The following is a 13,334-nucleotide window of genomic DNA, read 5'->3' on the forward strand; positions in this document are numbered from 1 at the left end:
TTTAATTTTGGTTTGGTTGTTTTGTTTTACGGCATATCAACCCTTTTCAGATTATTTAATGCCGAATCCAGTGATTTTTAAGAACAATTTTCTAATAATTTTATTAATTATTATTTATTTATATTTGGTTTTCTCAAGTCGGTTTCTATTTAACCAATAGTCGGGACCTTAACAGGTACTACCACTCCAGGTCAGAGTGGACCTAGGAGCAATGGCAATTAAAGGGTGGCTCCACACACCTCAAAACCCACAAGCTGTGGTCTCACCATCGGATATAGTTTAAGGTCATATCCAGGACCGAAGGTTAAATTGAACAAAACATTATGAATAAAACAACCTAGACTAGCATCATAGTTTGAATAATCCAAATTATCGATCATAATCAAAAAATAAAGAGATGCATTTATTACATCACAAATTGATACAATTAAAATAAATTTCATAAAACAGCAGTTAAATTAAAAAGGTGCACATTGACCATTACTTATTGCCCTTAGATTGAGAAATGAAAAATCTTTTTTGAAAAAGGGGTGTGCATGTTCTTATCGAGTGGTTCCAATATGGAGGATAGATTTATTGTATTAGGAACTGTGCAGGCACACAAGTATACCAAAGAGTTTTCCTGTTAATTTAAAAATTGTAAATGAAAATGTCAGGTGATGAAACTTGAAGATTGCGTATTACAAAAAAGAAAAAAAAAAACAATTTGAAAAAAAAAAAAAAAAAATTAATCCTGGCAAAAACTTTACAAATGTCGAATGACAAAACTTGAAGATAATCATAAATATGTATATAAAATAATTGGAAAAGGGCAAATTTCAAGTTAAATTTTAAAAAAAAGGGGCAAACTGTTTAAAAAAAAAAAAAAAAGCTAAATTCACAAAATTTGGCTTAAAAATGTCAAGTGGTTCTAAAATGGGTGATCGAATGGGTGAAGGTTACATTAGTAACTGAGCACCCCTTACAAATATTTAAATATCGACTTTTTTTATTTATTTATTTTTTTTTTTTTGATAATCTGATAGATTAGTGTCCCTTCCGTAATAATTCACTGAAAAAATTGACAGTAAAAACAAAAATAAAAAAATATATACATAGCGATACCGCTCATACACATGCACAAGCTGATGTGACACAACCTCGGGAAAGTCGGATTTAAAAAGCTAACCTCAGAAAAAAAAGAGTACCTGGGTGGCATTCCTCAGTAAGGGCGCCTCAGGCGATCAGCAATAAATTAACCCCTACTCAAAGAGTGAGAAATCAAAATTTGGAGAGATAGTCCTCCTAGAACTACACATCAGTCAACAGAAAACAAGCAATCTCAACAATGGCCTTAACTCTGGTGGCTTTGGAGATGAGGTAAACATGTGATGCTCTAGTGACATATGGCCGATTGGTCCTAGACGTTGTATCAAAGTTTACAGTTACCCAAAGGTGCTGAGTTCAATCCTGAACGAAGACAGTGAAAAAGTAACATTGAAAAACAGAGAATCAGCAACTATGTCCCAAAGCCTAGCTGGAGTTCGAACACAGTACCCCCGTAATAATAATAAAGGGTTGGGTTCGAGACTCCTAACAAACGGTTTACCTGACGAAGGCCGGAGGGCAAAACGGCCGAAACGTTGTGACAATAACCAAGATGAGGAAGTCAGTCCGACAATCTCAATCAATGAAAACACCTCATCTCAAAAATACAGACAATACTTACATGTCAGGTCGAAATTCCAAAAAATTATGAAAAATGATCGAGTAGAAAAATAATTACAAGTAAAAATAGAATTCATCAAATTTTTATAGTATGTTTTAACATGGAAGCGTTGTGCGACTAATTCTATATGACAAACTGACTTAACTCCCTTGCTTTCCTTGCAATTCGTCATTAAAAAAAATAGGAAATGTACGATTGTTAGCCTCTACAATTTATTTCGAAAAATAGATCTAGCACATTTTCTACTGGGTCATTTTCCATAATTTTTGGAATTATAAATACGTAATAATGTTTTCACCCGAAATGCGTTTGTTTAAAAATACACTATTCTGTACAATCATTCAACATAGCCAGTCACACAGAGAAACTTGATTAATAAATGCAATGATAAATAATGAATCGAAAAATGTTTCAACTAAATATAACTTTTAAAGTTCTGACTTTTCGTTAAATGGAAAGAATAACACAACATATTAAAAGCTACGTATCATTCATTATTAATTTTTGCTGGATTGTGTTGGAATAATAATAAAAAAAAAACAATCAGTGCTTGTCCAGAATTCCCTCTATATCTATCTATATATCTATAAAAGTGAACGTGTGTGTGTGTGTGTGTACATTTCCCTACGCAATAACTTTGTCAATTTTCAGTCTACAGACTCGAAATTTAATATACAGGGTACTGAGATTTGGCAAAATCTTCGTGATCGGTTTTTGGCCAGAAATTTGGCCGTTAAGGGGTAAAAGTTCAACGATTAGACTTTTGAGTACTCTACCAAACTCCTCCGACAATTTTGGGTCTAAACACTTGAAATTTTAGATATAGGTTCCTTGGATATGGATCCAACTTAATAACTTGATTTGAGCCCAAAACAATAAATTTTAAGGTGTCATAATAGGGATCAAAGTTTAAAAAAATTTGACCTCTAGGGTCTCTACCAAATTACTCAGACAATTTCTGGTCTAAACATTTGAAATTTTACATAAAGGGTATTCAGAGATAGGGCAAGCTTTTTCATCAGTTTGGGTCAAAAATATTTAGTTACCAATATATAAATGCATGTTTGCATGTCTGCCTAAAACTTTCGACAGAGGCGACAGATTTTACCAAGATCAGTATCGTTTTGAAGTTTGACCTTTCATACAACAAATATCGAAAAATTGGCTAAAAACATTAATATCTTCACCTTCAACTAGACACTTTTCTACAGGGGGGGAGGTCGCCGATATTTTTTAAAGTTATCCCCCTCCTTTAGATTGTCTAGCCTTAATTTAAACCTATGTCACTTCAGGTTTGGCGGTGGTCGTATCCGCAAAGGCGTCAGGTTTTTTTCCCATTCTTTTCCTCCTTCGCGGTACGGGTTCGAGCCTGCCTTCCTACTACCACTTTTTTTTTTTTTTGCCAGGCAACGCCGGACTGAAATGCTAGTATATCTATAAAAGTGAAAATGTGTGTGTGTGTGTGTACATTTCCCTACTAAATAACTGTCAATTTTCAGTCTACAGACTCAAGATTTGACGTAAGAGTATTGAGATTTGGGAAAATCTTTTTAATCAGTTTTCGGACAGAAATTTGGCTGTCAAGGGATCAAAGTACAACGATTTGACCTTTGAAAACTCTACCAAACTCCTCTGCCAATTTTCGGTCTAAACACTTGAAATTTTAGATGTAGGTTCCTTGGACATGGATCAAACTTTTTAACTTGATTTGAGTTCAAAACAATAAACGTTAAGGGGTCGAAATTGGGGTCAAAATTTAAAAAAATTTAACCTCTCAGCCAATTTTTGATCTAAACATTTGAAATTTTACATAAAGTGTATTCAGACATAGGGCAAGCTTTTTAATCTGTTTTTGACTAGAAATTTGGCTGCCAAGAGGTTAAAGTTGAAAGAGTTGACCTTTACAGACTTTACCAAACTCCTCCGCCAATTTTGGGTTTAAACACTTGAAATTTTAGATGTAGGTTACCTGGACATGAGTCAAACTTTTTTATATATATATATACATATGCACATAAAGTTATAAACAGTACATAGGGTCTGAGCAAAGCTGGGCTGAACTGCTAGTTAAAAATAAAGAAAAATTCTGTAATGAAATGAAAATATTGTACGCAAAAAGATCACGTAAATTGATCAAGTAGTTTTATTTTTAAATAAGAAAATTTTATGACGAAACTACAAGAGATCATCTCGCAATGCCATCTTAAAAACAGTGAAGAAGAAGGGAGATAACTCCAAATAATTCAAATTTTTTAGATTTTTAGAAAGCCATTCTTAACATGGGAGAGGAGGGAGGTATTGACAAAAACTTAAATTTGCTTAAAAATGATTTTCTTTATAAAAATCAACTATTTGCTCAATTATCGTGAATTTTTGGAATACAATATTTTCTTTCCGTCACAAGTACATATGCATCATACAAATTTTTCTTACTTTTTGAATATAGGTGGAATTCTGGACAAGGACCAAGAAATCTTTTTAAATATTTAGAGTTATTCCTACTGATTTCGTAAATGAAGGAACATAGATCTGACTCATGGACAAAACTATTTTTCTTTCGTAATATAATCAATGTATGTTCGCTGTATTCACAATCTTCAAGGTGTTCACACCTAGGGAAAATGCTATTTCTCCCAATTTTCCATAAAGTCGTACATATTATTCAGTTGGATAATACAGACATGTTCAAGCTCACATGGTGATACACAGGCGACCAAGAAATCTTTTAAAATATTTAAAGTTATTTCTCTTGATTTCTTAAATGAAAGGACATAGTCTTGTTCACGAGTAAGATCTATATTTTTTTGTTGTGTAATCACTTGTTGCTTGGTGTGGAGAGGTGGTGCAGTAAGGGTGGAGAGAGGTGTTAAAAAAAAGAAGCTCAAACCTGTAACGCAAAGGAGGAAATGAAGGTGAAAAAAAAAACTAACATCTTACCGGAAGTCGCGAGGGTTGAAATTAAGGGTAGTCAATCGAAAGGAGACGATGACTTGCAATAATGGTGACAAACCCCCCCCAAAAAAAAACGACCCCCTCCTTGTAGAAAACTGCCCTGTTGAGGGTGAAGGAATTAATGTTCTGAGTCAATTTTTCAATATTTGTCGTCCGAGAGACTGAGCTTTTAAACGTCACTGATTTTGTCACATTCGGAAGTTTTTGCAAGATATACAAACACACACACACATTTTGCCTTTTATATGTATGACTAGCCTGGGTGCCCGGTGTTGCCAGGGTGTTTGGAGGTGTTGAACAAAAAAAAAAAAAAAAAAGGTAGTAGGTAGGCAGGCAGCCTCGAACCTGTACCGCGAAGGAGGAAAAGAATGTGAAAAAAAAAAAAAGTGATGTCTTTGCTGTTGTGCCCATTGCCAAATCGGAAGTGACGAATATTTAAATTAAATCAATCGAAAAGAGGGGATGACTTTCGAAAATATTGGTGAAAAAAGCGACCCCTCCCTATAGAAAAGTGCCCAGTTTAGAGTGGAAGACTTAATGTTTTTAGTCAATTTTTCGATATTTGTCGTCTAAAGAGTAGAGCTTTAAAACAATACTGATCTTGTGTCGCCTCTGTCAAAAGTTTTAGGCAGACATACAAATATACATGCATACATATATTTAAACAGATAGGTGATATTTATATATTAGACTAGTGGGGGTGCCCAGCGTTGCCTGGGTGTTTGTCTGTGTAAAAGAAAAAAGAAAGTTTTGTAGGGAGGTAGGCTTGAACCCAAAGCCTTGAAGTGAATAGCCTGATAACTTACCATGATGATACGAGGGCAGAGAAGTGATAATGATTGAAATTAAACATTTAAAAAAGCAGGTGGCTAAACGAACGTCAACGTGTGGTTTCCTAGGTCAAACATCACAGTACAAATTTTGTAACATAAAAGTCACTGAAATAAAATATACAGACAACCTCCTTTCGTAAATCGGACATATTATAATCTAAGGAGTATATAAAATATTTTAAGAAACAGTAACCCCCCCCCCCCCCCGAGCACCCCCCCCCTAAAAAAGCCTTCTTTTTTTTTTTTTTAAACATGGTAGTCACCACTTATCAAGGCCAGGGAGCAACTCTGGGATAAAGGTTATTGCATGTACAGTAATCAATGGGATAATATCGCGTCAATCATTAGTAATGGAGATTTGATAAAGTGTCTTACTTAAGAAGGCGATTTATCAGGAATTCGTTTATGTTGAACTTGAAGACTTCCAAGTTGTAGTCAGGTGGGAAACAGGCAAACGGAACAGAGTTCCACAGGCGTGCACTTCTAAGAAAGAAGCTTTGTTCATGGAATCTGTGTTTTGATTTAGGCACAGATAACGAGTGGGGAAAATTATTGACAGTGGTTTCAGGTAGACGGGTGTTTTTTTTCGTGAAAGATTGGCGAGGGGGGACCAGAGATTGGAGCTTAGACGAGCACTTGCTATGAAAATAATGATAAAATAAAGACAGGCTCACAACGTCTCTTCTGTGGGAGAGAGGTTGCAGGGAAGAGAAAAAGGCATCCCCCACTAAGACACAAAGTCCATTTTGTACTCTGTCAAAGCAGGATAGACTGTTTTTAGCATCTCCTGCCCAGATGTGGCAGCAGTACTCCATCCTTGGACGCACTTGGCTTTTATATAGATAGAGAATTGCATCAGCAGTGAACTACCTTCTGGAGTGGTAGAAGGATCCCACCATTTTTACAGGGACCTTGGCAACAGACTTGATGTATGTGTTCCATTTCAGATCACGAGTAAAGGTCAAACCCAGACATACGGCGAGCATACAAAAAAAATGCACACACACACACACACTTTTGCTTTTATATTATAGATGTTCACTCAGATAATACAGGCATGTTCAAACTCACATAGTGCTACACAAGTGATTAGAGCACTATTGCTTAATCTTCTTTCATACCTCACCTGAACTGCTTATGAACAGGTTATGTAAGCTTTATGGATTTTTTGCAGACCACTGAAAGCAATGAGTGAGGCAGCAGAGAAGAGATCCAGCTTGATCTGATTGAGGAGGGAAAAAAAAAATCAACTTGATACTTAATTTCCTTAATTCCACGGTGGTTAAGGCATCCACCTACGACACTGAAGTATCTGAAGCGTATAGATCTGGCTCAGACACCAATGTGCATATGTGCCGAGTGGCAACGGCATAGCAGAGCGGTGCCACCAAAGCGTGAAGAGGATTGTGGCAAGAAAACAATGCACGATCGCAGAGGCGGTCTATAGATATAATGCAACACTAAAGGATGCCGTGACTGGTGCAAGCGCACCTGCCAATGCAATCGAGTGCGCATCAAGGACATTGACGTCTGTCTGTCTGATTGGCAGGGAATTCGAGGGGCATGACTTAGGGGGCACCGTCTGGGTGAAGCCTCCCAATAGCCAATACACAACCAGCTTTCAAAGAGGATGAATCACAGACATCATCAGTGAGCAGGCTGTGCTAGTCGATGGTACCCCACGCCATGTGAGGGATGTTCGGCCCACCCTAAATACGAACCAGTTGGCAAGTAGCAGTGATGGTGAATCATCCAACGATGACCTGTGGATCCGACCTATTTCTCGGGGCCGTGCTGGTAAAACTGTGAACCTCAACGCTGATGCCGATAGTTCCAGCACCCCTTCTGAAAGCTCTGATGAAGATGGAGAAGTCCAGCCTGATGCCAAAAGTTCCTATGCCACTTTTGAGAACTCCAATGATTATGAAGTAGTCCAGTCAATTCGAGAAATGTTCCTGCAATCAGCTTGCAGGGCACATTATTTCATCTGTGTACTTAAGAACTACTTCAGCTCCTTTGAGAACTACAACTGGTCAATAGAGAGAACCTTGAAAGCAACACGAAAATATATCCTTTCTCTCTCTCTCTCTCATATATATATAAGATAAAAGACAAAAGTTAATATTCCAAGTTTCATGATGTTCACCATCTTACAATTTATTCTTTATGCTGACATTCCTTATTAGACTCAATGGATAACAGCAAAAAGATTACATGGAATGGCGGTCATGTGGTTTTTTAATTTGAAAAAAAAAAAAAAAGAAAATGGTCATCATTACATGTAACTTTTTACTGTTGTTCATTGAGTCTAAAAAAAAATTTTTAAATAATTTATTTTATATAGGTCAAATAATTTACGCACCCGAAGTGCATATTTACCTTTACCTGTTAGACTTTTAAGGGTGGGATGAGGGGGGGTATTGCCACAAGAACAAACAAAAAAATAGGAAAGAAATAAAAATCCAACTCGACACATTTTTTTATAGTGCAATTGAAATGGCTTTATTCGTGGTTCATCCAAAATAACTCATTTAATTATATTTCCTAAGTCTTTTCACACACACGCGCGCGCTTTTTAAAGTCTATCTCCTCGTGCCAGCATTTTCTCGCTTTCGATTTTTCACACGTCAATCTTGCCCAGCTTGTACTTTGTTTCTTTTTCGAGCACCTGGTGTATTTTTCTCTCCTTTTCTTGTGACGCAAGGTTGCACACACACACATGCTAATTTGCATACGTGCTTTAACGGCTGCTGCTGCTATTATTTTCATTAGCCAGTTATCCTTTGCTGCTTCTGATATTTTCACATGCGCCTATACGCGCTCTGTTACAATAGAAAGACCGCATAGATAAAAAAAAAAAAAAAAGAGGAGGCTATGTTAATTGATGTCACACTGGTTAGCTAGTACCACGTGACCTAACTTCTCTGAAACTAAAAACGAGACTAGAATTTGGGACCCCATCCGTCAACTTACACCTCAACAACTTATTGTTAATTACGTGTTCGGGGTGCTTAGATTACGTGCTGACCAGAGTCGCAGGAATAGGCAGCTGTCAGAGATCCGGCAATCATCCCGACAAAGCAGGAGCTGACTCGACAGCAATAAGCTCCCTTTTGTGGGGATGAGGTACAGATGCATCCTTCTATGCATTATCTCTCCCTTCAGGTATAAGAGGTTGGTTTTATTTTTGTACCTTTTCTCCACGTTAAAAAAACGACCCTGGTGTCTAACTCTGTCCCGTGGGGAGGCATAGTAAATAGGTACAAGTTATTAGAGAAGTAGACGTGTTTATCGCGCGTAAAAACATGGCCGACAAACCTCGATAACTACTTGTCTCTGTAAAATTTAAATGGAATTTTCGTATTCAGCATAGTCGAAAACTGATATACGGTTGTCATTTTAAAGAAAATTGTGGAGGGGGACCTCATGTAAAAAAAAAAAAAAAAATACTAAAAGAAAAACAAATCTATTTGCGTGAGAAAGAAAGAAAAAAAAAACGAATGTTTAAGCGAAAATATATTTAGTTCCGTTTGCGTTAATAAACAAGATGCCTCCTGGCACCGTTGTTTTGGGCTAATTTTTTCAACTGTATTTCCGTTAAAATAATTTCTGCTGTCATTAGATTTTTTATAACTAAAAAAGTTGGTAAAACTATACAAACACCGTGACAGCGAATTAACCCTAACCCTAATCCTAACCCTAACCCTAACGCTGTCACGGTGTTTGTATAATAATACCAAAAAGTTGATAATTCCTGATTTTTTTTTTTTTTTTTATTATTAAAAAATGCTATTTTTACGATTACCGTTTTCATTTCACTTCCGGATTGCCTCATGTTAAGAATGCTCTCTCTAAATAACGTATTATTTACAAAAAACCCTCTTAACATGGGGGTGGAGATGATGGGGCACTTCCTTCCTTCACCTATTCTGTAATTTCGCATTACAATTTAATAAACAAGATACCGCAAAAAAATCGATTAAGACCGAAGAAGCAACCGGAAGTTTTGTTGAAGCAGTAATCGTAAATATAACCATTGTGTGTGACTGTGCGTATGTATCTTATTTTATCCTTTATGGTAACTGATTATAAAAAGTATAGAATGTTAGTATATAAATACCATTAAATGAATAACTAATGCAATGGTCTTTCTTATGAAGGTGATAATAACTAAACACTTAAAAAAAATAGTGAAGGGATGGGTGTCATCTGTACACGTTTTTCTTACCTTTATTATTTATACATGAAGTTGAAATCTTCTCGTTTAAATGGTAAAAATCGGTGGAACAGACCCGAAACCGTCGAAAAGTCAAAGCAGAAATAACTTACACGCCCGACATACTTAAGATTAATGCACAGCGAACACGTGCTTGCTTTTAATTCAAGATGTGCAAACGCAAATGTACTTTTCTTCCCCACAAAGCCTGTGTGTGGACTGACGTGAGATCTGTTTATAATGGGGAATCCAGCCCCTGCTAAAGGGAGGAGGAGTTAATTTCTGCAATAACCAATGAATGCCCTTTTAGGCGATTAGCAATCGGTTCTCTTGAAGGGAGAGATAATACCTGGGATGATACCCTCTCTCTCTACTTCCTGACACTCAACAGAACCCGACTACATACTAACATACGCTCTAGGACGCGTGCCAGGTAAATGTAGAGCAGTAGCAGTTCCCATGTTTTTCACCAAGAGTAAACATAAACGTATGACACGGACCACTAAGAGATGAGGGGGGGGGAGCAGCCCTCCTAAAAGGGAGTGAATGCACATTGCACGGCCCAGGCCTCCAAGAGACCCTTTAATAATAAATATTAATTGATATATATATAACGAAGGTCACAGAGAAAGGGTGCAAAAATCTACCGTAATTAACGCAGGCAATATTTCCCGGCGGGTCGCCTCTGGCGATCGACAATAAACAAATCCCCTTTTTTTTTCGGAGGAGGAGGTAACGCATGGGCTGGTTATCTCTTGGGACAGAGCAGGACCATACTCCGATCTGATACAAGACAGGTTTTGTTTTATGAGCAAAAGTAAAGCAAAGTCTGTAGCAACACATGCAGTTTTATATCAACAAGTCAAATATTGATACGACCCCTCCTCCTCCACTAACACCGCTTAGATTTCTTCTATCTTATTGCCAAAATAAGAAGCATAAAAAAACCCTTTGTACGCGACGGATCCAGTTACATGTCTTTTGCCTTATTTATTTTATTTTTTTTTTCTTAACGTTGAAAAATAAAGAAACACTAATGAAACCTAAAATAAATGTTTCTTAAAATAAAAAAAAATAAAAATAGTTAACAACCGTTTTTTTTTTTTTTTTATTTGAGAAGACTACGAAAGTTCGAAATAAAAATCCTCTTAATAGTTTTCGTGTATCTGTTTCTCGTCTCTACGTGACTTAAATATTTGTTTGGTTATCTTCAAGTTCCGTCACTCGATATTTATTAAAGTTTTGCTCGGAGTTGTCATCAGCACAAGAAACGATTAAAAAAAATCTTTTTTTTTCAAATAAGCAAACGAACAAAATATTAGGCGCTTGTAAAGTCGACAGATCTGAGATCGAGATTTTAAATATGTGGTTTTAAGCAGAAACAACAGTACTTAATTTTCATGTCGAAAATAGTAATATGTCAAAAAATTACGAAAGTAAAACAACGACTATCGTGTTTTTTGTTTTAAAAAAATGTCTGTGGCTATGGTCTAAAAAAAGTACGTCGGCCATTAAAGTGGCAAGAAGAGAAACGTATGCCCCTGTATTCGCAATCTTCAAGGTGTTTACATCTAAGAAAAGTGCAATTTCTCCCAATTTTTCGTAAAAATTACGGCACTTCTGCATGTCAGTTACATATTAGCAAAAGAGACGAGTTATCAACTCCTGTTCTTCGAAAGAGAACTGACCGTAAACAAATTTTTACGATAACGCAAAAATATATAACAAAATAAATAACGCAAAAATCGAAACATTTATTGTATATTTTCAGTTCACTCATTGAAAAGAAATTATATTAATACATTAAAATTATATTTGATACACTTTTTTGTAAATGTTACCTTACGCTACAACAGAAACGAAACACTGACCTGACCAGACCACTCTAATTTGTTTTTTTTTAATGGTATTCGAGGTCGCTGACAATGAATCTGATAATCAAACCCGTCGTGTTTTCTATACGTTCGCGTGCACACGCGCATAGTGAAGTGACTTATATCGCGGAGGAATCTTTTTAGCGGACATTTGAAATAATTAAGTTTTAAAAAAATGGCTCATTTTTTTTTTACGTTGTTTTTTTATGCTTTTTAATTGATCTAAAAAAAATTTTTCACGAGTTTACAAAAACATTTTGAAGCATGACCCTTCGGATGACAAATATCGAAAAAAACATTAATTCCTTAATCCTTCACCCTCAACTGGGCACTTTTCAAAAAGGAGGGGTCGCTTTTTTTCGTCGATATTTTTAAAAGTCATCCCCTCTTTTCGATTGACTAGCCTTAATTTAAACCTTCACCACTTCCGGTTTGGTGATGGACGCAACGGTAAAGACGTCACGATTTTTTTCACGTTCTTTTCCTCCTTCGTGGTACGAGTTCGAGCCTGCTTGCCTACCACATTTTTTTTTTCCGCTCAACCCTCAACACTCACCTCCAAACACTCGGGCAACGCAGTAACGCACCCAGGCTAGTTAATTATAAACAATAGATAATATATACGAGTAATAAATAAATAAAAACATATATATATATATATATATATATATATATATATATATATATATATATATATATATATAGTAATAAATAGTTGTATTAACAACTAGAAATAAAAATAGGTTTAAGGCTCCTAAAATTCGCACTAAAATTTCTGCAAGGGTCCGTGGCGCAGTCGCAGTAGTGGAGGTTAGATTACTTGGAAAAATGTACAGTAAAAAGTGATTCTCCTGAAAGTTGATAGTTCAGTCCTCAGTGTGGGCGACCGAAAAAAAAAAAATACAATTAGGACCTCTATCCAGTCATGGCTGACGGTACACCAAGGGGAACTGTGTAGTAAATGAAAGAATTTCTACTCGAAATTCCGTCCAAATTCCGGAGTTCGACAAGACACTTGAAGAAGGTCGGAGGTTATATTAACCGAAACGTTGTGAAAATCACATTTAAGATGACAACAGTAGTCCGATGATTCCAAACAATACGAATAGCCAATCGTCATTTCAAAAATTGAAAAACGTAAAATCACAATTTTTTCAATTCCGATTAATCGTCACAACACTATTTTTCCCGTCATAGATTATTGATGGAATTCTCTTTTGGCGTAAAAAGTTTTGCTCAATTGAAATTCAATATTTCGATTTTATTATCTGTTCCGAAAAAGTGCCAATATTTACGATTTTATGGAAAATTTGTGATGAGATCGATAAGTAAAAGTTAATAGTGGAAAAAAACAAAACAAAAAAAACCCAAAAAACTTGTGTGTGTGTGTGTGTGTGTGTGTGTGTGTGTGTGTGTGTGTGTGTGTGTGTGTGTATTTCGTTTTCGTATGGTACTGCTGGAGTGCTGGTGTATGAAATAGAAATATTATGTGCCCCTGCCTCTCCTCTAAGAGAGGTGTGTTACTTAAAGTCCTTTGATGCAATTTTTTAACGAAAGAGTGCAAGTCCAGAGTTCAACCTAATTAAAAAAAAAAAAAGGAAAAATCTTTATGATGTATGTACTCGTCCAAAAATCACGTAACTTGATCAAATAGTTTTTTTTGTTGTTTTTTTTTAATAAAGAACATCCAATTTTATGACGCTGTATCTTTATCCGCCATGTTTAATAAATAAAGGGAGACAACTCAATTC

At 36.0% G+C, this 13,334-nt stretch overlaps 1 protein-coding gene across 5 annotated transcripts in view; it reads right to left on the reverse strand.

The window, feature by feature from the left end:
* LOC145276796 (protein-lysine N-methyltransferase SMYD4-like) overlaps positions 1 to 13,334 on the reverse strand; it is a 70,865-nt gene that overhangs the window by 15,556 nt on the left and 41,975 nt on the right. Inside the window, exon 1 of one of the 5 annotated variants that reach the window (XM_080128107.1) lies at positions 11,581 to 11,706. The exons of 3 other annotated variants lie outside the window; for them this stretch is intronic. In XM_080128107.1, the coding sequence (XP_079984233.1) occupies positions 11,581 to 11,691 (111 nt within the window). In that variant the 5' untranslated portion in view covers positions 11,692 to 11,706. Of the gene's footprint in view, positions 1 to 9,721; positions 10,187 to 11,580; positions 11,707 to 13,334 lie in introns of those variants that run through there. One more of the 5 variants, XM_080128108.1, reaches the window with a different exon arrangement.

The sequence above is a fragment of the Euprymna scolopes genome, chromosome 5 (assembly GCF_053919585.1).
Source record: "Euprymna scolopes isolate OS-2025 chromosome 5, ASM5391958v1, whole genome shotgun sequence".
In the NCBI taxonomy this organism is placed as follows: Eukaryota; Metazoa; Mollusca; class Cephalopoda; order Sepiida; family Sepiolidae; genus Euprymna; species Euprymna scolopes.